Source organism: Vidua chalybeata, chromosome 2 (assembly GCF_026979565.1).
Source record: "Vidua chalybeata isolate OUT-0048 chromosome 2, bVidCha1 merged haplotype, whole genome shotgun sequence".
Lineage (NCBI taxonomy): Eukaryota > Metazoa > Chordata > Aves > Passeriformes > Viduidae > Vidua > Vidua chalybeata.
This window is the reverse complement of record NC_071531.1, coordinates 27,969,888-27,997,752: the sequence shown is the minus strand read 5'-3', so window position 1 is coordinate 27,997,752 and position 27,865 is coordinate 27,969,888. Positions and strand designations below refer to the sequence as shown.

The 27,865-nt window shown below is 37.7% G+C and overlaps 2 protein-coding genes across 8 annotated transcripts in view; both read left to right on the top strand.

Moving 5' to 3' along the window:
- The window catches only part of NCK2 (NCK adaptor protein 2), an 84,258-nt gene extending 58,256 nt beyond the window's left edge, over window positions 1–26,002 (top strand). For all 7 annotated transcript variants that reach the window (XM_053934265.1, XM_053934261.1, XM_053934264.1 and 4 more), the window contains 2 exons: window positions 14,675–15,396; window positions 24,633–26,002. In XM_053934265.1, the coding sequence (XP_053790240.1) occupies window positions 14,675–15,396; window positions 24,633–24,827 (917 nt within the window). In that variant the 3' untranslated portion in view covers window positions 24,828–26,002. The remainder of the gene's footprint in view (window positions 1–14,674; window positions 15,397–24,632) is intronic.
- ECRG4 (ECRG4 augurin precursor) overlaps window positions 15,323–27,865 on the top strand; it is an 80,663-nt gene continuing 68,120 nt past the window's right edge. Inside the window, exon 1 of the mRNA XM_053934268.1 lies at window positions 15,323–15,396. Within this exon, the coding sequence (XP_053790243.1) occupies window positions 15,347–15,396 (50 nt within the window). The 5' untranslated portion in view covers window positions 15,323–15,346. The remainder of the gene's footprint in view (window positions 15,397–27,865) is intronic.

Below are 27,865 nucleotides of genomic sequence, written 5' to 3'. Positions count from 1 at the left end.
CTTAGTACTGTTTTCTCAGTGCTCATTTGGAAATTGACAGGGAAGTTAGCCCTTTTTTCTTTGCAGAGTCACTGCCTAGTAAGATGCAGAAATGAGGAATTGCTCATTTTTTAACGCAATAGTTTTTTAGCAATGGAAAAGTGTTCCTTGTTACTGTTGGTTAAGGGGCTTTGTGTACTTCCTTTTTACATATAAATATTTCAACTCAGATTTAAACAATTACCATCACAGTGCTGTATAACATGGTTATGAAATCTCATTCTCCACTTAAGTTATCAACCTTTAAGTTCTGGTGTGTGTTACTGGCCTTTATTTTAGTAGCTCTGATGTGATGTGTGTGGCAGATTTAATTGTATAAGGTGGTATTTTGACGTGCATCAGATTGCTTCTAAATCTTGTTTTAAGTATTGAAATTTGATTACTAAAGTCTTTCACTGGTAAGAGTTATTCATATGACTCTAACATTGCAGGTTTTAGCTGAATATTTTCCAGTTCTTCCACACTAATTTTTAAAAGTGTAATCATAAATATGGCCAGTATTTTTGGCATAGTCAGAGTCCTAAATTGAGTCTTCAGTTCTCTTTGCTTGATGAATTTGTTTGTTTATCAGTGACCTGTCTGAGCCTCATCTGCAAGATCACAGAAAACATACTATATTCGTAATAGCAACAAGTTTGAAAATATTTCAGTTACTAATATTTCAAATACCAGTTTGAAAATATTTCTGTTAGTTCTTAATTAGTTATTTCCAATTCTAGTCTTCTCTGGACACCATAAGGGTATATCACTGTATAATAAGTATAATAAATCACTGTATAATAAGTATATTGTTGTATAGCACAACCTCTTAAGCCATATACAACTCATGTTAATAAAAACAGGTCAACCTTACAAGACAAACAGAGTTATTTTAATCTCTCGAGAACTCCAAGCTTCCAATGTTTTTGGCCTTCCTTGTCACAGACCTGTACGAAATGCTAGTCTTTCCATTCAAAAACCAGCATTTAATAAAGTTGATTTTTAAAAAATAAATAACTTCTTAAAGTATATAGCTACTTGTCAAATTATTTATCACATATAAAAATTCCTAAGAAGGAATTACATGAAGTTTTTGTTTAGCCAAACATCTCTAGCTGAAATCAGCAATAAAATCAATCCCCTTGTAAGAATTTAGTAAAAATAAACGTATTTTTTCTGTGTCACTTATTGTCGCTTTGAAACTTTCTAGCTTGTCAGAAAATGTGGGCATGACAGTAGTGGCATGTCTGTTGTGCTTCTTGGAGAATTGGATGAGGGTAAGTCATCTCTATTGCACTTTAAAGGAGTTGGCACACAGGACTTTAAGTTCAAATTTAGGGAGAGGAAGTAGTGGAAGTGTTTATATACAGCACAAATTCTTGCTCAATTTCCTAGAATCCTAGAATAGCTCATTTCATGGTTGAATTTGTTTAGCAGAAGCTCTTTCTCTGCTGTGCTTCATCCTGCTTTGTAGTTGCATTGCTCAGATAAGCATGTTTGTTTGTGAGACAATGTGGCAACGGTGGTGACTCCTCACCAGTGATGAAATTGAGGAGAACATGGTTTTGTGGTAGTGAGAGAAGTGATGGGAACTCCTTTTAGGTGTGGTGTCTTCAGTTTCGGGGGAAAAATAAGCTGCAACAATTGCATTTCTTGTTCACAGTAATAATAGATGACTGTGGTTATATAGATTGCTGAGAAAGGAGGAATGGGAGATGTTCACAATGATTTCAAACGCAGAGAAGAGGTTTCTTCTAGATTCCCATCTAGAGCATGTGGAGTTAGATGCTGGCAGTGCTGATGTCACTGGAGTGGTAGCAGATGATTTGTAGAATATGTAAATTAAATACTTTGCTGCTTTCTGGAAATATATCTGCCTCACAATCATCATTAAAACCTAGACTTGGTTAAAGTAGTCATTTTCACTTTATTGATGATCTTTAAAGATATGGAGACATACCCAATAGCAGTAGTTTTACATATGGAAAATGACTGATGACAGGATAGGGTCTGCCTTCTGACTACCAATTAGATATATAATTGCAAAAAATACATTCATTTTGAACTAGTGCTACTATAAAACGTTTAAATATTTATTTAGAATGCAGAACAAACTCAATAATTTATGATTTTGGACCTGTTGTACACCCATAAACATTTAAATAATTTTAATATGCATATCAACTCTGTCCACTGAAAGTAACATTAAAGGAATCCAAGTCTGCTTGGTGGAACTAAAACCACACTTTCTAAAAAATACAGTGTTGTAATTTCTAAAGAAACATCTGCTTGAGAAGGAAAAAATCTGAAGTTGCAGAGCAGACTAATGCAAAACAAACAAACAAAACCACTGCAAAAATCCCCAATGAAAATTAAACACAAACTTCATGCCTTTTAAAGAGCTGGAAGCAAAGCATTTTGGTGAATATTCTGGAGAACTCATAGTACAGAATAATGCTTCTTTTATTGCTTGATAAGAGTTTCTCTGGTGGATGTATGCAACAGGCCCTTTATCTGTTCCAAAGTGAAAAGCCAAAAGCAGCAGTGAATGCAGAACGTGAAGCTTGTTGGAGTGCTAGCTTTGTAAGGGTTCAGAAGTTTGATTTTTTTTGTTTACAATTGTATATATTGTGTTCTGTTGAAGTTTTAGCTTTATTGGGATAGATTATTTATTGGGGTAGATAATTTAAAGGATGTGCTGTTTCAAGAATTTAAAACAAATATATAGTGATGTGTGAAACCATGATGTGTGCTGCCTTTCAGCAGATTTTTCTGCTGTGACAGTTGCAGTAAGATGTTGCAAGGCTGAAGGCATAAAGAAATCTTCCTATTTTTAGTTTATATTGTGTAAATAAATTTGTTCATTGTATTAGAAGTTTTATCTAATAAGTATACTTTTTCCCCCTTTCCCATGCAGACTGTCTGTGTGTGCTTGGAGGTGCATTGACATTTACAGATCAAAGAATGAGCCTTTATTTTATTCATAATTATATGTGAAAAGATGAAAGGATCACCTTAACTGTGGCTGTGTGTACTGATGTCTTTGGTATTGTTTCCCTCAATTGTCACCTTGGAGGACCCTTGGTTTTGCCCCTCTCTGAGACAGTTATGTTTCAACCTGTAATGTCTGGCCTTAGAGCAAGCCCAAAAATCAGCTCCCAGGCAGTTTCACAGCTCACTATTAAAGAGAGTCGCTGCAGTGCTGTTAGCTCTTCCTATGCCCTGTTCCAGCTGTGGAGGCAGTCTTTTCCTTTCTTAACATTAAGTTTGTGTCTGAACCCTCAACTCTTTTGACATTTCATTTTTTACATAGAATAAAACACTTAAAGCATTCTGCTAATTATGTCTCTTCTTCTGAACCAGTGAAAATAGAGTGTGTTTTTTTCCCAAGTACTGTCTTGTACTGGATTCATTGCATAGTGTTCCCTTCTGTCTTCCTTTCCCTCAGGTTCCTGGGAGAACTGAAGTTGGCTGAGGCAGCAGAACTGGGCTGCAGTGAGGGTCACTGCATTGCACCTATCTGCCTGGGTTGGACTTCTTCCATAAGCACGTGTTTTTAGGGCTACATGTATTTGTGTGCTTTGCATACTGTCATCCCCTTTGGCTTCCTAGCACATGAAGGTGGTAGCAGAGAGAAGATGCAGATGACAGCGGCTGAGGTGTTAGAGGTATTGTGTGCCTTGTTTGGTGTGTGGAGCTGGGTCACTGTTCTAAAGATCAAGCTAAGGGAACTGGCAAAAATCAGTAGCCTCAGCATGTACTCTGAGGGACACCATTTTCCAAGGTATTACAGTGACTCAACGGACAAGAGATTTTTCAATACATAGGTTCTTTCTCCCACTTTAGAATAATTGGGAAATTCTCCTTCAGATGTGGCTATTTCCTTCAATATGCAACCTTAAGTAATTATTTCAGCATTACTGGATGGATCTCCTCTTTTTTTTTTTTTTTTTTTTTTCCTTGTGGCCTTGGGCTGTCTTGAGGTTTAATATTTCAGAGATTTTTAAGTATTAATTTGTTTCTTTTTCTCCACATGTTTCCACTTGGGTTCCATTCCTTTCTGTTTCTCAGGTTTTTCGAAGACCTGAACAATAGGTTCAGTGACACGTTCTCATACCATGCAAACAGAATTTGTAAATTAGCATTCATGCCAAAAGAAAACTGGGGTTTGTCTTAGAATATGTAAGGAAAGGTTTCCTTCCATTTTCTGAAAGGTTTTCTTCCATTTCTCAAAAGTGTTTTGTTTTGTGGAGTCTGTCCATAGAATAAGAATTGACATGTGTGGAGTGTATGTAGACATAAAGCACAAAGCTGCAGTGCTGGAGAGAATGCCCACCTCTGTTGTTTTAAGGGGGAAGGTTCCAGCACAGATGGCTTTTTTGAGAGTTGCTTCAGTGGTGAATTTGATTGTTTACTGACAAGTTATTTTTGTGGTCTCAGCAAGTTCATTTGGACGGACACCTCTCTTAATGGATAGTCAGCTTGGACAGGTGGACATTTAAGGCTGCTCTTTCTAATAGATGACTATTTGTAGCTGTATTCTGCACTAGAAATTGATTTAGAAATTACGCTGTAGACTGTCTAAATTGTTTGCAGTCAGTGCCATAATGCCTGTTTGCAGTCTTTGGGATTTTGTAAATTAAAGGGCATGGAAAGTGAAAGAAAACAGAAAGAAAGGAAAAATGTATTTTGATGTGGTAGAAAGGTCATTCTTCTTGTATATGGGCTCTACCAGTTTCCTAACCAACCTGTAAGATATTTTTTCAATTGTTCATTCAGGAAATTGTTCTGCAGAACAGGAGATGAATGTATTACTTAATTATTACTCTATCGTTACTGAATTTAAATGTACAGAAGAAGAAGTTGTTCTGGTTTGTGTGTGAGTCCTGGAGTTTTGTGTTTTGGTTGTGAGGACTAAACCTCAGAGGAGGTGGGCTGTTTTCTTAAGTGAGCTATTTCATCCTGTTACTTCCCCTTCAGAGACAGAGAGGCCTGATTTTGTGTATGTAATTGCAAATAACCTGAGAGCCCTTGATTAACGAAGCTACGTGTATTGAAATTCGGAGAGGAAGTTAGTACAGAAAAGATGAAACTTTGTTTGCTTTCCCCTTCCTAAAAGGAGTTTGTAAGAAAACTGCAGTATCAATGAAAGGCTTCTGAGGATTTTTGAGGTTTCTAAAGAGAAAATTTAATAAACATCTTGTATTTGCTTGTAAGACTTATTTAATGTTGGAAAACTTTAGTATAGTATAACATGGGCATTCTGGCCTTATGGCAGAATTAGTAAGGCTTTACATCCTGCTTGGTGTTGGTATGGGTCAACTGGAGTAAAACACTGTAAGCTCAAAAGGTAGATGACTGTTGTACTTTCAGGAGGGACTGTCTCCAGCTTTTTGATGCTGAGATACTGCCCTTTAGTCAGTATTTGGATCATTGTCTGCTAAAGCATTTCTTTGAGTTGAGGGGCTGTATAATTGTCGCTTTGTAGTTTCTCTGTTCAGGTTTGGGCTTGGTGATCCAAACTTCAGTCCCTATCTGTAACATCTATTACATCTTTGCTTTTCAGGTACAGAATTGAGAGTAAATTTGAGCATACAAGAAGTGAAATTACTAAGTTAGATCTATCGTTACATGTGTCTAAAATATAATAATTCCAGCTCAGTTATTTAGAAGGGTCTTTAAATTGGAGAGTTGTCATCTTGCATTCAGGATAGTCTGCTTTGTACTTGTTGTATTTTTTCCCCCTAGTTTCTTTTTAATAGAGTGGGTTAGCATTGGGAAGTCAAATTTGTATCCTGAGCTGTCCTGTGCACCTCTTTTACTTCATATAAATGTGAGATAGCTAAATATAAATCATCTTTCCACCAAGTGCTGGAAGAGGAGAGGGAACATAAGCTATGATATACTTCCTGAAGGACAGGAGTATGCATTGAGATAGACACTTTGGAGCATCTCATGCATATTAGTGATTTCTTTTGTCAATATCCTCTGTTAGTGTTTGTGAAGGAGAGGCAAAACAGTGTAGCTTTTCTTCTCTACATCAAGGGAACAGAAAGCAATGGCAAGTCCTACATGGCTACTGTGCCTTCTTCCCACACTTTATAGATCTGTTCTTAGATTTATAGGACTGCCTTAGATTTAAGGTGTTTCTGGTTATATTCTCTTATCAGGACATCTTTCAAAGTCAACATAATTTATAAGATTACAAATTAGGTTGAAATACTTTTATTTGTGTTTGAAAGCAGAGACTGCATATTTAAAGCAAGCAAGCTTCAATTTAAATATGTAGAGGGAAATTGGAATGGTAGGTCTTGAGAAACCCCATTCATTTTATATGCCTTCTATTTGAGACCAAGACAGCTGTTTTCCTGTTATATAGAGGATTTAAAATCCCATGACCATTTAAATTTGCTAAATGAGTCTTCACTTTGCCACTGGGGTAAGAACACACATGAGGCAGTTTATGGAAGCCTGCAGATTGTGCATTTGTCTCTGTTCATGTATGTCCCTATATTACATCTTTATAATTTTAACCTTTTGCTCTACAATGCTTTGGGTACAGAAAACTCAGTACCTGATACTGGAATTTGAGTGTACCTTTCCTAATGACAAATAGGCATGTGTAGGACAGTGTAAATTACATGAATTAATGCAGTAGTTCTCATGAATTAATGCAGTAGTTGTTCTCAATGTAGTTGTTGAGTTGATTTCTTTGCAGAAGCCTCCTGACCAAATAGCATTTGATGCATCGAAAACTTTTTTGTGCATTTGAAAAGCAGTGATAAAGCAGCCTGGCTGTTGAAATGTCAGAGTTTCATTTTGACATTTAGGGAAGAGTTTCTATTTTCTGATTTGTTCTAGTGTGGATTTTTTTGATATTGAGCTTCTTAGAGAAGATACAAAAAGTCATTAATTGACCTGTAAAGCTTTATTTCTGTATTACAAATGCAGTTGAAGGTTTATGGAATTTATAGCAGTGTCCTTTAAAGAGTGCTGTTGATGGATATGTTGCTTCTAAAACACTAACTATCCCATATGGATCTTAGCCTTTGAACATTTTCTTGGAAACTGGATGTGTAGGTGGAGGGGGAGAGAAGAAGGAGTGGGAGATTGCAGTCTGAAAATGTGCAGAAATGTTTGGTTTTTGTTTCTGTGTAATACAAGAAACTTTGGTCTGCTGAATTCCTTAGTAATAAAGAAGCAAAGACAAGTTAATTTGAAATTATAAAAGTAATAATAAATAAGAAAACTACATGAATGTCTGTTTTGAATATTCCAGTTGACAAGAAGTTGTGTTTAGCTCTGTACTGAGCGGATGAATTACTTAATTTACATTGCATTGTGGTGTTTTTTTTCTGAAGAATTTTTCTGAAAAGTTAATTGCTTCTTTCTTAATGCATTTTTTAGTTTATTTCAAAACAGACGCTGTACACTTTGCACTCTTATTAAATGTATGCATTAATATGCAATATAATTCATTGCTGCAATATTCAGAGATGAATAACTTATTTGTTAAACAAGAAAGGATCATTGTTTTTAACTGCATCTGTATGAAGTCAGATGGAATTTCAATTTTGTTATAATACACAAGAAAAATAATTTTAGGTATCTTAAAAAATTGCTAAAATGTTGAAGAAATATTACTTGTAAATTAAAAATTAATTTTGAGAAATGTGCTTGTTTCTGTTGCATCTAACAGAAAACAATGTATTAGTAAATTGAATAAAAATTTCTTGTTGCCTTGCCTTGGAAGATTTTTAAAATAAGGAGAGCTGTTCTGTAAAATTTGATTTAATGTTTAAGGGAACTAAAACATATCTCAATTTCAGCTGAAATTTATTTCTTAACTTTTTGTAGAACTCTGAAATTAGCAGCAATTATGTTTTGGTGGGTTGTTTTTGGGTTTTTTTTTTTTGTTTGTTTTGTTTTTTGTTTTTTGTTTTTTTTCCTTTGGGTATTTATACTGGGAGTTCTCCTAGTTCATTTGTTTGACTTCCTCAAATTTATCATCCTCCAACTTGTTTATCTTGAATCTTTCAGCTCTTTAATGGAAGTCGTTGTTTTAAAATATTATAATGTTAAATTTTTCACCCCTCTGGAGTGCTTTGTTTCAGTTTGAATTGTAATGGGGTTATTTTTAAAGAACAAAACCCATTGCTATAAAAAATGGTCAAAATGAAAATGTTTCCATTAAATTGTACTGTGCTCATATTCTTTGTGTGGCTTCTATGATTTTATGGAGTTCTTTGGGGGTGTTTTATAACTGTAAAGCAAGTGGTACTGTTAAAACATTTTGCTCTAGAGGGAGGGTGGCTAAATTAAAATGTATTAAAATTAGTCTGAAATATTTTATAAGTAGTTGCTTTCTTGTTTTGTGGGGGTTTTGTTGTGTTTGCTTTTTTTGTTGTTTTTGTTTTGTTTCTTGGGTTTTTTTTTAATTCAGAGGGTAATGGTCAGTAATATCTTTAAAATTGAGTTACTGGTTAATTCATATTTCCCATGAAAGATATTTTTTAATTTTTTTTTCTACATAAATACATTTTCAGATATTCATGTGAAGTTTAAAGCCCATGCTTTGACAGCCTGTGTGAGAGTTGTGGGTGTACATGTGTCCTTTTCAGCTCTAGTATCAGTTTCTGTGCTTTGGTTAGGTGATACAGCATATTTTAATTTTTTAATTGATAAAAAAGCTTGTTGTATTTGTAAATAGACTGTAAAAGAGAGTACCTGTTGGTATTTGATGCACTATTAATTCAAGCTATCTCTTTGACTCTTTTCTTGCTCAAGTTACTTTTTTGCCAACTTACAGCTTTGTAGTAATATATAATAACTGATCAAAAACTAATTTCAAACATAAAGGATAGAATACATTATAGAAAAATTAGTTCTGAGTTGTTATGATAAAAAATCTATTAAGATATGTAAATACAGCAATAGATGAAAATGCACAAATAGTTGTCTCTCTAATTGCCATGGGGAGAACTAACAGCTTTACTCAGCAGCATCTATTTTTATATTTCAAGCTGCATATTTAGATTTAAAACTGACTTCTCCAACATTAATATGGGATATCTGAAGAGCACCATTTAATAGAACTCTAGTCCCTTAAAGAGGAAGTAATTTTCAAAACTCAGTTGTATTGAGACACTTTTGTTGGTTTTGCGTATATTCTATAGTTTGAAGGTCACTTTTTGGAGGAGAGTATCCTTCCTTAATTTTTCTTGATATTTGAATAAGAAGCTATTGGAAGATTCTTAAGGAGTTTTATTTACTGTATTTTATATATTCTATATATTGCTAGTATTTGGGCTTTTTCACTGAGTTCTGAATTGAGGAATTCTGTTTTGGAAATTTGGTATCTCACAATTTCTCAAAGCAATAGTGTTCTTGTATTGCAAAGTTTCTGAAAGGGTTTTTTGGGTTTTTTTATCCTGTGATTTTGATTCAATATGCAGGTGAGCTGCAAAAAGTGTCTTTGCTCATCATTTGTATATTAAAATTATGTGTTAAAATCAGAGACAGTTTCTCAGATCAATTTCTCAGAAATTGTCATTTGGTACTGAATAATGGTTTTGTATACAGAAGAGAGAAAAATAGAAAAGACAGTAATATCAAATCAAAAGACAGTAAGAGCAAATAAACTTTAGAAAAAGTCAGGTATCAAATCAACTTAAAATTCCTTGAAAAAAGAAATGCAAGTGTATTTAGTGTAAAGTTAAGCTTCATACGGGATTTTACAAATTTAGTGAGCAGTCTTGGGAAGGGGGTGCTAGAGAATTTGACTGCAAATACCTTTAATGTTTGATTCATGTTATTCTTAAGCAGAAGTTAATAACTGTGAGTATGGATAAGCCTGTTCTTTCATCTCTGGGGATGATCAAATGCAGTTAAAATACAAAATGTGGTCACTCATCAGTTTCAGACAAGGATAACAGCTTACAGGAACATGGAAAGACTTGTCAAATAAGTCTTTGTAAAATTAGGAAGATGTCTGTTTTGTAAATAGGCTTTTCCTAGTAAAGGTAGTATGGGATATTAAACCATAATTAGCAAATGAATACAAACCTATACTAGTGGCAAGAATCCCTTTCTGTGCAAGTGTTATGTGTCTGATAAGGCATGCTTTAAGATCATGTTTTAAATATAGTTAAACTTGTTTGTCCTGTGAACCAATTTTCCTGGAGGTTGTAGCTCTGCAGCCTTGTTTCAGTGCCATCACTGAAGGCAGAAGAGAGAGAAATCCTTTTGTTTTTAGCAGGAGCACCTGGGCAATTAGAGCATCTGTGCTGACAGGCAGCCAAGCTTTGGCCCAGGAGTGTGGCCTGCGTGGCAGGAGACACACACAGGGATGGGGGAACTGGCACTGTCCCAGCATCAGGCCAGAGGAGATATTGACCACAGGGAAATTCCACCACTTCGAGCTTTGGGGCTTGGGGAACTCAAGACATTTCCTAGGGAAGTCTAAGGAGGATGAGGTGGGAAGGCTGGAAATGCTGTGAGGAGAGGGAATTGGAGGTGCAAGCTTGAGGACCTTATAGGTACAATGGAAAGACTGTCTCAGGGACAAGCTGGTAATGAAGGGGTGCTTGCACAATGGAAACTTAAGTGACAGGAAGCAAATTCATAGGAAACTGGTCTTCAGCCTGCTGCTTAAAAAACAAGCTATTCTTTAGAGCCACAGCTGAGCTAGGAAGGGAAGGCAGCATGTAGTGATGTGACAGGCACATTTCTGAGTTTCCCTAGGACTAACCTTGGGGCCAGAGGATTTCTTTCAGTGCAGAGAGAAGGAAGAGAGAAGCAGTGGGTCCCTTCTCTGGAAATATTGCTAACCAGTTGATTCTTTATTTTTGTCTCAGTAATATATCCTAAGAATTATACCAGCTCACATCACTTGGCAATGTACCTATATGAGTGAAAATGAAGTAATTTACTGTGGGTTATTGTAGATTGTGAATAGTATTGCTTCCTACAAACTGCAGTAGCAAAACAGGCTCTCTGCTGCTTGGCAATGCTTCTTTTCCTTCCACAATTTTCCTCTCACTTTTAAAAGCTAATCTGTTGCTTTAGATTACTCCTTACAACAACTATTTGTGTTACAAAGGATTATGGCTTCCACAAGTTACAGATGAACTGTAACCAGTGAGTCAGAATAGGAAAAGCACAGTTGTAGTAGAAAGGTAGGTAGATCAGTAGATAGGTTTTCATTACAACAAAGACAATAAAACTTACCAGAACTATGACTGCAATTGCAAGTACATTCAACTTTTCTACATGTGACTCCCAAAGTGCTTGAATGTTTTGTTTTCCATGAAATCCTTTGTATGTGTTTCATTCCACTAAGACATAAGAATTGGGATCCCCTTATGAACAGTAGTAAGTGAACATTTCTGTTAGTAGAATGGTAGTGTTTACTCTTCCAGAGATGACTCATATAGATTGTATTTTTCTTTTTTTTAATGGAGTTGTGGTTTTTGTTATAGATGCAGATACAAAGTTATAATTGACCTAACTTTATTCTTGCTTAGCTGAGACGAGCCATCCCACTAAACTGTATTTTTAGACTTTCCTAAGGAAATGAAGCATACACTAGTCATGCTGTCGCAGTCAGCTGTCATAGTCCGTCCATCTGTCCATCCTTGATAACTCAGCCAATTTTAGGCAAACTTGACAGACTGGCAGAGATAAACTAACTAGTTTTCTTCAAGTCTGTGCCTGGGAGAGTCATTGCTGTTGTCCCTCACTGGAGGAGAAGCCAGAACAACCCCAGCTCTTTGCTCAGTCCAGGCAGGGCTGAGAGGCAGTGGGGCACCAGGCACTGTGCTTGGCTGCCCAGCCCAACAAAGGTAGGGAAGAGGGCAGTGCCAGGGGAGAAGGAGTATGCTTTGAAGGTATTTTGGAGATGGCAGTGGGGATCTGGAGATACGAGAAGGGCCTGGGGATGTGAAAGCAGTCATACAGTAGGGGGACTTACTGTGACTCCTGCAGGAGATGGGGGAGGAAGAGGAGGAATAGCTTAGCAGGAGGTATAAAGAGAAAAACAGGAACAGATTTCCTTCATTCTGCTCATGGAACAACTTGTTTCCTCTTCAGTCATGGACACAGTTATGAATGTTGCAACCTGACATTAAAAATTATTCTTAGATAATGTGCATGCCCTTCGCTGTGCCTGACTGCAGATGGGTCTCTGCATGGTTTGTTCCTTTGGTCAAACCAACTGGAAAGCCTTTGGTGCATGTTGCTACTATTGCAAAATGTTAATCATTACTATACTGTCAGCCTTAAAAAGTTTGTTCACATGAAATGTTAAGCTTAAACTGAAGAACTCCAGTTGTCTTTATTGATAAAAATTAGAAACTTTACTATGGTTTTTTTTATTATTATTTTCCCAATTTTGTAATGATTTATGTTTAATGGGCATGATAGGAAGCAACATTTGAAATGTCAGATGCACTATTGGAAGGTCTGTGAAAAAAGAGGGAATTTATGCAACTCTAAATGAAAGAAAGTGCTTGAATTATAACTTTTTTCTAAATGTTTAGATACCTTTATCAGATTTCAGAGGGCTTTTTGAGAAATTTTGGGGGTTTACCTTTTTGTCAACAATTTTTTCTCTAGATACTTAAGTTTATGGCATTTTATTGTCATACTACATCCTCATTTCTCACAGTTATCTCTGTCTCTGAGTTTCAACTAGCTAGGCCAGGTACTTCACCATCTACTGCTTTTTTTCATTAGTTCTTTTGCTGCAATTCCAATAAGTGGACTGCGTATCTTCATTAGTGAGCCGATAAAAGCCTAAGTTTTTCATCTAGAGGGTTTCATCTCAGTGGAGGGCTTTATGTAGAGTGAATCTATTGAAATACAGTTGCTTATTTTCCATGAATTTATAAAAGTAATTTCCCCCTTTTCTTAAGAGAATGACCTTTAAGTTATGTTTGTTTATATCACTGTAATTTAATGCTCATTAGCTCTGAAACATCCTTGCCTTTTTGGTTAAAAATGATCTCTAAACTGATGAAAATTTCCAGTCTTGGCAGAGATCAGAGCCTGACCAACTTCTGATTAGTACTCGCTTGTACACTGTTTTCCTGTGATTGTCTCCCCTAGTACAATAAGCTGCCTCCCTCATTTTGCCTGAAAGTGCAGCCACTGGCTCTTGGCTGAAGTGTTGTAGTTAGAATGACAATAGGATGTAGCAGGCTCCAGCAGGAAACAAGGCCCTGCTGGGGAAGGTCAGGAAACACTTTAGGATCATCAGAATTTTCTGCCATCTTCTGAGACCATAAGACCACATATTAATTAATGTATTTTTAATCCTTCTAGACAGCGATCCCTGCATGGTTGTGTATGCACTGTTAGTCTGTGCTGTACAGATAACTGTGAAATAAGCATGAAGTTTTGTGGTGAACAGACAGCTTTGCTGAAGATGCCCATTGTATATGCAAGTACATATATATCTTAAATATATTAAAACACACTTTTTGGCAGTGGAATGGCTGGATTGAATAGGCCTGAGTAGTTAAAAACGAAATAGCATGCATCTCCTTATTCCAGATTATTTGAAGAAACAAAAGCAAAGTACCTTTATTTATTCTCCTTCCATTAAGTATTCTATAACCAGCATGTGTGCTCTTGTATCTCAGCTAAATCTCTCACCTGCCACCCAGGCTCTATGCATATGGAGAAAAGTGCTCCTATTTCTGTGATGGTTTTGCCTTCTGTCCCTTGCATGACATTTTAGGTGTTGCTTGGTTGTGCTATATTTTGGTTTTCAGAAATTTTATAAGTGAATTTCACAAGAGAGGGCTATTTGTTCCCTTTATTTATTATTTTGTTTATATATAAGCTTAAGCAAGGGTTGCTGCAAAAGTCTGAAAAGTACACCAAGTGTGTTGTGCAGTTTTTCTGTATTTAAACAGACATTAGTATGGTTTCTCTAATTAAAAAAAAGTGATGTGTTCAATGTTGTTGTTGTTTCTTCTGTACATTTTATTTAACACTATAATTAAAGCCATGACAGGGCACCAGAATTTACAGATTATAGGGAAACAAATGTAAATGGTCTTCCTCACCATCAGGTTTCTGCTGTTACAGTATGTGATGAAATGTAGGTGAAAGAGGTGTGGGTTTTGGAAGGGGGGTTGCAGTTGGAAGGAATTGAAGCAGTGCCTACCTGGGTACTGCCGGAGCAAAGAGAGCAATACAGTCTGCAGAGAAACTTTAGCTTTTATTTCTGTGCTCCTTAATTTTTGTAGGTTTTCTTTCACTTTTTGTTTGAGCCAAATTGAAGTCATCTCCAAAACTAAAAGGCATGATAATTTGACTGGAATGTAAAGATACATAACAGCAAGCCCAGAAACGTTTCAGTGATTAGCTGTTCTCCCAGCAAAGAAATCACTGTGTTTAAATGTGTCTAAACTCTGCTACTTCTGAAAAGAGAAGTCATTATAACACAAATTGTGCTTTACCTAATGGTGTATCAGCTGGATGTTAACGAGAATCTCCTAAAGGTGTTGCTATTTCCTGACTATGTAGTGTTACAGAAGAGATCTCCATTTAGCAGTGTTGTTGAAGTGAGGGTACAGCATGTCACCACATCCAGCTTTTGCAGTCTGGCAACAAGCCAGTGACCACTTTACATTTCTGTCTTTAACAGGCTTGGGGAAAACCAAGAGAAAGACGAGTGCGAGAGACGCCTCCCCCACTCCCAGCACAGACGCAGAATACCCTTCCAACGGCAGCAGCGCCGACCGGATTTACGATCTTAACATTCCTGCCTACGTGAAATTTGCCTATGTTGCCGAGAGGGAGGATGAGCTGTCCCTCGTTAAAGGGTCCCGAGTGATTGTCATGGAGAAGTGCAGCGACGGCTGGTGGAGAGGTAGCTACAATGGACAGATCGGCTGGTTCCCTTCGAACTATGTGGTAGAGGAGGTTGAGGAGGCAACTGCAGATTCACCCAGCTTTCTCAGCCTAAGGAAAGGCGCTTCCATGAGTAACGGCCAGGGCACCAAAGTACTCCACATCGTTCAGACACTGTACCCATTCAGCTCAGTCACAGATGAAGAGCTCAATTTTGAAAAAGGGGAAACGATGGAAGTCATTGAAAAGCCAGAAAATGACCCAGAATGGTGGAAATGTAAAAATTCCAGAGGTCAAATCGGTCTTGTTCCTAAAAACTATGTAGTAATCATTAGTGATGGTCCTTCCATGAACACTTCCCATCCACCTCAGATAAGCTACACGGGACCATCTTCTACCGGACGATTTGCTGGAAGAGAGTGGTATTACGGGAACGTTACCCGGCACCAAGCAGAATGTGCCCTGAATGAAAGGGGAGTGGAAGGAGATTTCCTTGTTAGAGACAGTGAATCTTCGGTAAGTGGTGCTCAGCCCGCAGGTTTGTAACTCCCCGTGCATGGGTTAGCAAGCACGGCACTTAACAGATTCCCTGTCTTTTCACCCTTAAAGAAGCGAGCAGGGCTTCAGCATTACCAACCAGTACCCTCCCTGCTTGTGAGAATTGGTCTGTCAGTGAAATGCAGTGACATTTACACTGAAATTTAACAGCTGTGGTCTGTATTATCCAGGGGTTTTTTAAATTTGTGGACAATCAAGTAAATATTTCAGGCTTCCATTTGGCTTTTCATGCGTTTCTCATGCAATCTTCAAATTTAAAGCACTGCAAGATAAAATAATTCTAGGTGATTGAAAATTGGGTCGTTGATTTGATCTTAAAGCTATTTTCAAATAGAATCTTTGCATTGGTCAGTTTTGTTCTGGTTTTAATTTAATAATTACGCAGTTTCTTTATTAGTTAAAATTCCATTTTAATGTATTTTTGATCTACTTAGATAATTTAGTTTGTAACAAGGTAAAGTTATTATTGTATCTGGTTGTTATATACAAAGAGAAGGTTAGGTTGGCAGCTCATATGCCTTATAAATTGAGCCTTGATGACATCAGAGGGATCTGAGTAATGCTGATTATGGTTCATGTAATTCTGAAAGTTCAGATTTAAAATTCAGCTGAAAGGACTTTCATGTATGCTGGGGCTAGAGAATTCACAGTTAAAGCACTAAAATTTAATTATCCTTTGACCATGATTTTGAAAAGGTAATAGATTTTAATCTTACATTATACATAACATTGAGAAAATTGACAAAGTACAATTTTGTAACAGTCCCAGATAGTTTTATCTGAAGACAGTATTGTCTGATTAAATTTCAGGCACCTCTCCTTGATGAATTTGCTCTGCAAAAAACATGATAGCTATCAAACTATCCTTTCTTTGATGCTCTGTGTCATTGAATTCCTATTTCTGCTTAATTGTAATCACTATAACAAAGTCAAATGCAAATAAACCACAGGAGAACAGGAAAAAAGTTAGAGATTAAATAAAAATAAACTAGAGGAAGCTAAAAAGAAAAGTAGGAATTTAGAAATCATGACTGATTTACAGAGGCTGAGAGGAATCAAGTTTGTTTAGTCAACAGAAGAAAAGACTGATGTGGGACACGCAGTCTTGTAAAATGTAGAAAGCCACTGAAGGATTATGGTAATCATTAAATTACAGTAATTCCTTTTTTTCCCAACATTCTTTTTCTATCAACATTCTGTCAGATAGGGGCATACTGGGTGTGGTGGATTCTTGGCATGTCAATCCAGCAGGTAGAAGCTCACTTTCAGACCTAGAGGCTGCATTGTGATTTATCCTGAGACTGTAGCTATCAATTTCCTTTCATCTCTTGGCAAAGTGCCAGAAGGAGAGTTTGAAAACTAATACATTACTTAAAATAAAAAAAAATTCATACCCATTTCTCAGGACATGACATGTCACAGTGACCACTATGCTACAGCTTGGTTTTTTAGCTCTTAAGAGTCTACCTTTATCTCTGGAGGTTCAACTAACTTGAAAGAACACAGTAACCTTTTAATTTAATGTGACATCATAACTTTTTGCCTGCATTGCTGCTGGAGAAATCATTGCTTTGGAGTACAAAAAGATTCATTCAGAATGTGGTCTTCAAACTATTTCTAACATCTAACACTTAGTGGGATAACAGAAAATTTATTCAGTTCATATCACAGCAAGTTTTTTGCACACCTGCAGGAAAAAAAAAAACCACTGAATTGAGGAACTTAGCTTTTCCCCTTCTTTTTGTACTCTTTGTCTGGTCTTGCAAACCCTGTATTTGAGAATTTTTTTAGCAATGAGAAAACTGTAGTTATGCACATAAATGCCTCTGTGTATTAGTAAACTGCATATGAGTTTTAGTTTTTATTAGGTTTAAAGGAATAATTTACTGCATCTCAAACTTTCGTCTGCCCTAATCTTTATGTATCATTCCATCATATAGTGTGTTTATGTATGTGAATTATGAAACACTGGGGATTGCTAGTTTTTTCCCTGGAGTGCCACAAGTGATATAAGAAGTGAATGGGCATACTTGCTAGCATTGAGAAAAGGATCATAAAAATCTATTTCAAACTTATTATATATGGAATAAAGAAAGAGTTTAGCAATGACTCATGAATTTCTGACAGTTGCTGTATTTCACACACGTGGCTACAGAGGTTGTTCATGCTGTGGCTAAAGTCACCAGGAGTGTCTTCACAATCTGAGCAGATGGTCTTGATTAGAGAGAACAGACTGAGCAGAGCCAAGTTGTCAGCTCTCTGATTTGCTCCTCTGACCACCAGACCAGCATTTCCCACTACACTGTGTTGTTAACTCACCTTTAACGCTAGGGATGCAGGGGTTATTCCTTTCTTCCTTTCTAGAAAGGTCCATAGATAAAACTGTTAGTCATGCTCCTAATTCTGTGCCTGATTTTTGACCTGTTTTAGAGTTTTCTCTAGCCTTCCATCACCATAGTTACAAAAATTGGTCTGCATAAAAGTTTTCCTTATATTTCAATTTTGCTCTTGTTACTGAGCTATGAAAAGCTTTCCTTGGATAGATGGTTTGTAGTATTCTGTATTCACTTGATGAGACTGTCATGTTTTTGCATTTCAAGTGTTAGTAGTTGCAAGATGTTACAATGTTTCTCTAGGTTTAACTTTTACCAGATGTTTATCTCACAGCTAGATTCCTTTAGCCAAAAATATTCTCCTCAGTAGCACTTAGATCTAGAGGATGATACCATAGAGGAGAATAACCTGACATGAACTCTGTAAGGTAGCTAGGAGGCTGATTATCTTCATTAATTACGAAATACTATTATTAGAACCATAAACTTGTTTGAACCATTTAAGCCCATAGTTTATGTAACAGGCACAGTTCCCTACTGATAACATTTTTGCCAACTGTGTTATACCTAGATAATGTCACCTTAGTTTTGGAGATCTACAAGAACTGGGCACATACCTAGTTAAAAATACTGTTAACTAATTGTTCTTTCTGTTGCAGGCTGCTAGGTTAATGAAACCTGCAGTTTGTCTCAAGTAACAAAACAATGGGGGGAAAAAAAGCAGATTTAACCTATGCAGTCTCTGTAGAGCCACTTTTTGGATTGCAGGCTCTTCGACAGTCAGATTTTTACTCTCTTTGTGTAGTTCCTAACCCAAGACAAACAGATCTTGGCTGATACTAGTGGTCTTGGTTGGGTGGGTGATTGTCATGCTTTGAAGAACTCAGATTTCACTGAGTACAGAACCAAATTTGGGGGAGAGAGGGTTGTTTTGTTCAGATTCACACCAGGAAAAAAGTGTGCTAACTAGTACTGCAGCTAACAGGAAGCAGTAGAGTATCACCTCCAGCTTCTGAGCAGACCTTTTTCTGCAGACACCCTTAAACTTCAAAAGGAGCTTCTGTCAGAACTTGTGGGCCCCTTGCAGTCCTCTGCAGGTGGGTGTGAAACTGGTGATCAGGCAGACACCAGTGCTTTGTAGTCCTATGAGGCCTACATGAAGCAGAGAAGGTGTTATTTTTCTCAGACTATGAGTGAGCTATGCAAATTTTTTGATGATTTCAGGAGCAGTTATTCATTAGGAAGTAATGGCTACCTTCTGCTGGTAGTGTCACAGCATTCAAACTGCAGTAACCCATCCTAAAGAGAGTTGCAGAGTATAGTTTTAAGATGATGATTTTAGGCGTATTAAAATGATACTGAGGATTGTAGGTATGACTGGATTTGTCTGGTTTTGAGATCATATTTAGCTTCTCCATTCTTCGTCTAGCAATAATGACAATAGAAGGAGGAAGCAGAGGTTCAGAGTTTGTATGGTTGTTGGGGTGCTAATTCTATAGCATTCAGTGTCCCATATTTTCCTGGAGTTTTAATCCTTCAACTGTTAGATAGAAGCAATGAAATGTGGCAACTGTTTAAAAAGTGAACATTGGTCATGTTCTGTGACATGCATTAATTGGTAAGTACAGCAGACATGAGGAGAAAGTTTTTCTTTGAAAACAGGCATCAGGAAATATCCTACTGGCTTATTTTAAATGGAAGAGCAGAAATCTTACTAGAGCTGTAGTTGAAGATCAATAAACCAATTCATATTTGTGACCTGTGTAATTTTGGAGCATGACCATTACATAGGGAGAAGAATGGTATTTGCTTATATCCAAATGAAACATAAGGGGTAGAAAAAGGAATTAACTCTCCCAGATAGCTCTTTCCAGCCTGACCTTAGATCTTTGAGATATGACTTTGAGTTTTTTGGCTGGGTGATTGAGTAAGAGAAGAAGTGAGGGAAAACTTAGGGTGGAAGTGGAAGGAGTTGAAGAGCCCCAGGACAGGCTCACTGATGGGAGGTCAAAGGGTCTGGAATAGTTTGAAGAATGAGTGTGTGAGAATATCTTTCTTGGAGAAAGGACATTGGCAAACCTAATTGGATTGAAAGCGAAAATTTGAAATAAGTTTCAGGATCAGTAAAAGATTTTCAGAGGGAACTGTTTTTCACAACCTTGCCATTTATAAATGATAAAATTATAATTTCATTCTCAAATTGAGGATGTGAAGAGGGAACTCTGTTTTTCCTGTTTCACTTTTTTTCCTTATATTGATTTATCACTTGTTTTCGTAGGAGTTTTCAATTTTTTTTTTTAAAGATCATTCAATTCCTCACCAAAGAAAAAAAAGAAATAACTTCCTACCTTTTGTTTTCCACATGCCGTAGGCACCAGCTAGCTCATGGTCATCTCTAGATATAAGCAGATGTTAAAGGAATTGAAAACAATTCAAAGTACTGCTACACCTGGACTGTAGGTGCATTCAAGCTAATCTTTAATTTTCTGGTTTAGGAATTGATTTAACTTCAGGTTAGGTTTTTCAGGTTTAGGTCTTTCCAGTTATGGTGGTGCAGAAATATTCAGTTTCCCTGCCACAAAGCTATGCTCTGTAACTCTGTTGCAGAATCAGCAACTGTTCTATAGATGTAAGGCCTTAAAGCTTAATTCTGATGTGCCTTTATTTGGTGTATGTGAGTCTTTTATTCCTGGAAAAGTTAGTGTGTAAACATCCAAATGTAGCAATTAATTTGAGAGGGAGAAGAGAGAAAAATTGGCCAGCAGTTAGAACAAAATAGCTTAAACAGTAAATAAAATAAACAGACTTGGAGCAAATCCAAGGAGGACAGTAGGGAACCAATTCAAACTGCATTGAACCAGCATACTTTGAAATGAAAAGCATTAAGAGCAATATTTATTTAGATTTTTTTAAAATAACATTTTTAATGAATTTGTGTTTGTTAGGGCAAGAAGGAACCAAAATAAAAACAAAAACAAGTCCAATTGCTTTTGCTGTTCATTCTTGAGTCCTATAGAATTTACTACTCTGAGACCAATAAAGGGTTTCAGGATTTTTGCAACAGCTGTTTGAGCTCTTCCATCTCTTTGCACTGGATGATGACTCTCAAAAGAGTTAGATCAGCCTTTCCGCTTTTTACATTTTTCAAAATTAAATCAGATAATGAAAAGAATAAACTTTGTAACATACTCTGCAGAAAATATGATAACGTCTTCTACTTATGTATCAATCTAACTAGCAGGCTCCAGGGCTGTGAAGAATAGACAATAGTTCATGAGAAATGTTCATTCACTAAGGTTATAATTAAACTGGCAGAAAGAGTATGTAATGTATTGTGTGGATCAGCTCACAAAGATAGAAGTCAGGCCAATGCCTGGGTCATAGGACAGTAGGTCAGAGGTCCAGCATGTCTCTGCGTGTCATTAGCACATCCTTTATGGCCTAGAAATAATGTTTCTTAACAGATACAAGGAGCTTTGGAAACCCATAATTTTGACAGGCTTAAAACAACTGTGCTTTGTCAGAAAATATTAAAACTTTTTTGAGAGCAAAATGAATATTTCACTTATTTTTAAACTTTTGCCATAGCATTGTTTCCTGTTCCTAAAACAAGCAAACAAAAATGTTCTGTTCAGATTATGAACCTCCCATTTGTAAGTTCTTCTGTTTCAATTGAGAGCCTTTTGGTTACTGGTTTTTGTTTGATGTAGGTATCACTCATGGAAGCAGCAGCACTTAGCAAGATTTGATATTGTTTTTGGAATCCTAACTGGCTAATTTGTACTTGCTGCCTCAGTCTGTCCTTGGTGAGACCCTACAGACCTGCCTGTGTTCAGGGCACAGCAATCAGCACACTGCCCATGCCCTAAATTTCTCCTCCATGAGGCCAGGGTCCCAAAGCTTCTGAAGACGTTTGTGCAGGCCTGTGCTTTGTTACTGTTTAATGGCTGCTGCTTGGAACTGTAGAGATTCCACTGGAACCAGGTCCCAGGCCTGTGTGACTATGGCTGCTGGAGGGTTTGTCCACACTGCATTCACGGCTTTAACCACAGCAAAGTGTTTGCACAGCCAGGTTAGCTTTAACCCAGTGGGGTAGGTGCTGAAAATAAGCCAGTCTTGGTGTGAGTTCTGTGCAGCCTTCTTTATGATGCTGCTGAGGCAGGGGTTTGATGTCAGAGATAGCTGGCTTAAAATAGCAGTTTTCATACTTGGAGTTAGGGATGGACGACAGGGCACAAAATGTATCTTGGGTGGAGCACTGCAAATCCCAAAGATACACTGTTATGCACATTTCTTTCCATCACTTTCTCCCACCCTTCCCAGTCCCCTCTTGGCACTCAGAGAGTGTTCTGTGTATTTTGAGCCAGTGGCTGCTCAATGCCAGAGGAAGCCTTCCTGATGGAGCCTGTGCTGACCCGGTCAAGGCCCGGTGATTATAGATGGAACAAATAATTATCCTATGGGTGTTACATAAAATAATTCTTAAAGAAGTGATGCCTGTTGATCTGGAATGTAGTGGCTTGAGGTAGAAAAGGGTTAGGCCAAGGGTGTGGGGAGGTTGCTGCTGCCTTTAGCAGTACAACAGGAGAAGAGCTGCTGCCCAAAGCCGAGCCTCGAGTCTGAGGAGTTGAACCAGAGCCAGATCAACAGGCATGGCGGGAGCTTTGTTCGCTGTGGGCAGGGTGCATTGAGTCAGAGGGAAGACAGAGAAAGCATTAGTGCTAAAACAGGTGAGGAGGAGATGCAAGAGATGAGATTTTGGGATAAGCAGGACATGAGAGATGTGTGGGCAGAGACCTGTTTTATTGCAGGAACAAAGACAGCATATCTGAGAAAATGTCCTCCAGCTTATTTGGGTATGTGCTCCGTGTGTGTTTGACCCCTCACAAATGCAGCGTAGAGGATTCAGGATGTGGTTTCATGAACTGAAGTCTGGTGTCAGCAGTAACATGTGAGGGCTCCTGACCCCTCCACTTGGTTCTCTGCTGTGCCATGGCTGTGCTCAGGATTGTTCCTAAGGCAGTGCTGTGAACCAGGTGGGTTTTGTTTAACCTGGGCAAGCACAGGTTTGCAGTGCTGGTCCAGCCAAAGCAGCGGCGTGGTGGGGAGAGACCAAGGGACACAGTAAGGTTGTGTCAGAAGCCTGGCACGTGCCTTCAGTGGTTTGTGCTTGAAGCCATGCCTTCAGTAGGCTGAGACACTGCAGCAGTACCTCCGGAGTAGCACCAGGCATTACTTAACTCCATTAAGTGCTTGTTACAAACTCCAGGGTGTTATTTTTATTAATTTTCTTGTTGGCTGGTGGCACCTACTTCATACACCTCTCACAGGGCAAACCCATGCTACTATCTGTCATATCCCACTCCTACATGGAAGGGAGCACCCAAGATTCATCAAAGAATGACAAAAACTAAAAGGGTTCTAAAGAAGCTCATGAAGTTTTATAAGCAAACTACACAGTAGGCATAGAAATTCGTGTTTTGCCCCTACTCTCTAATAGTAAGAGGGAAGAAAGTGAAAGGGAGATGAGATTGCAAAGGAAAGGAGATCTGCAGTCCTGGATCCAGGATCAATCCAGCCAACAGGGTATCCAGGGCCTAGGCAGCACATCACCAAGGCTTTGTGGGGCTACCTGGTTATAGGTAAGTTTTCTCCTCCCTGAGGTTAGGTTTCTTGCTCTTCATGTAAATGAATCAGCATAGGGACTCTTCTGGACCTTTATGGAAACTGGGGGAAGCTTTAAGGGTCTTTTGGTAGTCTTGATCCCCCTCTACTGGACTTGCCTGTTCCTTAACCCCATTCCTATGCCTGCATTGTTTTGTGTTGTGCGGTCTCCATGGACCAGAACAGGAAAATTGGCCCCAGAGGGGTGCTGCCCTACCTCTGCACATCCCCCCCCCCTTTCCAGCCACATCCTTTTCTAACTTGCCTGCTTGAATGGTCGTTGGTATTTGAGGCATAGATAGCAGCACATTAAATCCTTATTGCCTAGGCTTCTACACCATCTCTGTGGCCAGCCAGCAGCAGTAGGTGGCTGGAGACAGAGTTCAGCTGGAAGCAAGGGACACTGTGTCCTTTCTACCCTCCTATGGTTACATGTGATGAAGGAAGTGGAATGGTCTCATTCTGGCTGTTTGGATGACAGCACTCTCCTTGTTAAAGCAACTGATTGCCAGGATGAAGAGATTTATCACTAGAAATTGTTATGTCCTGAGTAACTTAATTAGTGCATAAATTCTGTCTTTTGTGGGCTGTGGTGTGATGGTGAGATTTGTACGGTGTTTTTCTTCTTCTATAGCTTTATCTTTTTTTACAAAGAAATTGTACTCAATGGGAGAAATTATTCCCCATACATGTGGTAATGAAGATAAAAGGTGCATGTGTTTTTGTCTTTTGCAATGCAAAGCAGGAATGGCCCTCTAGTGGTCACGGCTTTAAAAAAAGCGAAATGGGGAATTTTCTTCATCTGCCCAAGCAATATTGCAATAATTGTTTTCTCCAGGCCACTCTAGTGAGGAAGACATGCATGATAAAAATTCTTCCCTTCTCCTTGACATTCTAGTGCTTCTAGACTGAGTAACTAAGATAATATTTGCAGTTTAGTCATGTAATTGGCAACTTCAGACTGTGCATCTGGGGAGCTTTCACTTAACTGACTTAACTGCTCACGTTAATAACAATGGTAATTATTTATTGAATAATAGGCTATTGGGTTTCTTAAGTAGCTAAAGCACCGAGCTGTGGCTAATGTAAATTACTGTCAACTATATGACATAGTTTGTTCCTGAAACAGCAAAATTATGCTGTCATTTTGTTCTCTTCTATGTAATTTTTTCTTTCTTTCTCAATTCTTCTCAACAGCCCAGTGACTTCTCAGTATCTCTAAAGGCATCGGGGAAGAACAAACATTTCAAGGTGCAGCTCGTGGACAATGTCTATTGTATTGGGCAGCGACGATTTAATACTATGGATGAGTTGGTGGAACACTACAAAAAGGCTCCCATCTTCACCAGTGAACACGGGGAAAAGCTATATCTTGTGAAAGCACTTCAGTGACGTTGAAGATGGACTTGGCCACCTGGGCCTCTTATAACTTACAAGCCTTAGGTCCTAAATTCACTTTTATAGAGCAGAGCAATATCTGAAGCAGGCTTAAGGAATAGGCTCTTTCTAAAGTGTTTGCTCTGTCAGTTGCTGTTTGTCCTTTTTTTTGTTTGCCTCTCTTTGTGTTCCAGTTTTGTTAACCTCTGACCACCTCTCTTCAGGTTGAGAGTTTCCCTTGGGTGGCCATGGCAAGCACTCACCTTCCCAGCAGAGTTCAAAACGCCCCTCTCCTGTGTACGTTTACATAGTTAGCTCAGATCAAGGAGGGGCGTTTTCAATTCAAACCAGTGTTAATCTGTTCAGACTGCTCATGCAGGCAGAACTCTCCATTCAGAGACATCGGGCACAGTTTGAATGCACTGAAGCTGCAGCTGCTTAAGTGAGAGAGAGTAGACATAACAGTTGTGGCTGTGAGTTCTGTAGCTATATTGCTTACCGAGTAGGATAATACAAAACCTCCTAGTTCCTAGAAGCACTCTTTACACTGTACTCTGCTGTTACATTGCCTCTCTGACTCTTCGTAAAGAGTACACTAATTAAAAGCATTTTGTAATAGTACTTCTTAAACTACTATGGTAAGATTGTAGTAAAAGAAAACTAGTGTATTTTGGTCTGTAATTGCAACAAAGAGAAATTTTATTTGAAAGTTGATTACTAGATAAAGAATAATTGAATTGTAAAGGCTGAATGTTTTGGTAATCTACAACCAAATGTGCCATCCACATAATGCTTTTTCCTCTTGCCCTTCTGCTTGTTTGAATTAAACGATTATGTATTTAATTCTCAAGGTAATATGTATCTGTAGCTGATTGTTGACACTAATACAGAAGATTAATAAAAACTGATCTTGGGACAGGGTGGGGCGTGCTACCAACACTATATATATATTTGCTTTACAGAAAGAAATCTTCGGGTTTTACAGAGGATGGTGTGGTTGGTAGGAAGAGACACAGAGAATGTTTATGAAGAAAATGCATTTTTCTCTTTTCTTTACATTTAAACTCCTTTATGGTTTAAATATACAGTCTTTAGATGGCACATTCCTGAGATTGAAGAACGGATCATGAGATCTCAAAATCTTGCATACTCAGTTTTTTGGATATTGTAATAAAAAAGGTATTACGTCATGATGGAGTACTGGATTTATCCTTGGGTGGTAGTCCTGGTGTTATTTTAGCAAGATGAAATAGAGTGAATAATGAATTTGTTTGTCTTGGAATTTGTGTGGCCTAAAAAGAAATCATCTGTGACTGCAGAGGACAGTTTTGATATGAGGCAGTGTCTAATGAGCTCTGTGTTTCTTGTTTCTGTGATAATTAAGTCCATTCATAGCTTTAATGAAATCTGCAAGATTTCCTGGTACCTCTTTGCTATTAAAACACATTTCTTACCTATCCTGTGTTTCAGCCAGTAGTAGTGCAACTACCTCTGTGTATAACTCTAGAGCAGGTTAAGCAGATACCAGCACTGTCTGAACTTGCTTTGGGGTAAATCACGCCACTGCCAGGAGACTGCGCTGGCACCTTTGCCAGTGAACTGCAGTCTTGCTCAGATCCAAGAGGCAGGTACAATTTCTGAAGTTCTATGCATGTACTATTTTCCCACCACTCTTGAAATCTTATTTCTGTAAGGTTTTCTGAATTGACAGCTTGTACTGGAACTAAAAAATGTGTTTTTCTGTATGTGCATTAACTAAAAATTGGGCAGTGACAATTATGCTTGGTAAAGTTTAATGAAAGAAAACAGTGATACAGAGCAATCCAAAATTATCATGCATTATCCTGAAGAGCACCTACCCACAACTGTCTTCTAAGAAGATAGAAATTTTCCTTAGGAAGTTGGTGAGAAGTACCAGTTGTTTGCAACTTACCTACAGAAGGACTCCACAGTGGGCTTCTTAAACCTCATGAGTGAATTCTGCAGAGAATGTAGGGATTTGCCTTCTAATATCTAGTTTTTTCTTTAGGTGAATCAAAGCATGTACCAGCTATGGCAATAATATTAAGAAAGTCAGCTATGTGTTGTATGAGCATTTTCAGGTTTGAGTGAATTGCTTTTCAGTCTTGTCTCTTGGTAGTATTTGCAAAAATTATATATGGAAATGGTTTACCTTTTCAGTAAACAGATTAATTGCTGTTTCATGCCCCGTGTTCATTTTTTCATGAAATATTCCCTATGTTTCCTGTTTCAGGAGCCTTCATATGCCTCTTGCAATCTTTTTTCACTTTTTTCTAGAGTCCATTTTTACAAGCTTTCTTAGTTCCTAACTCCTTTCTAATCTTAGTAGCTTAGAACTAAATCAAATAGATATCTGAATGAAGGTTTTACTATATACTTTATATTTTAATGGATTTATCAAATTTTCTTTGCTTGTTTTTGTTACCTCATCCTCTGTAAACAGCTTCTGTGTCTTGAGGTGTAAATTGTAAAGTGCTTTGTTTTGGAAGGAGTTAGTTAGTTTATGACCTTTAAATTACTAGCTCGAGTAATTTATTTTCTTTTTTTTCAGGTAAGTCTTACCTTGATTTTTCCCATGCTGTATTTTATCAGCATGCTTTCTGTTCAACAGGCTCATTAATAGCTCTTCAGTTGTTCCCATCATTATTGAGATACGTTCATACGAATTTTGCCACCTTTTCCTGCCCTTTTGATCTCATTTGTTGGACTTGGCATAAGCATTAATAACTTTCAGTACTATATGCTTCATAAAGAGGCAATAGATGTGGATTTATTATTATTTTCCTATTTTATACTTGCCTTTCAATTATTTGACAAAATCTCACCTTTATGTTTTGACTACTTAGAGCCTCTTTGTCAAAGCTTGTGGTGGGGGTGGGATTTTTTTTTTAAATATGAGCAGAGTCATGGTGACCTGAATTTCTTTTCTTACAGTATTCATTAAAGGCTCAAATAATTTATGATGTAGTAGAAGTTGTGATTTTTCTTTATAGTGCTTAGTCTGGCTTTTGCTGTCCTACCTGATTCATACA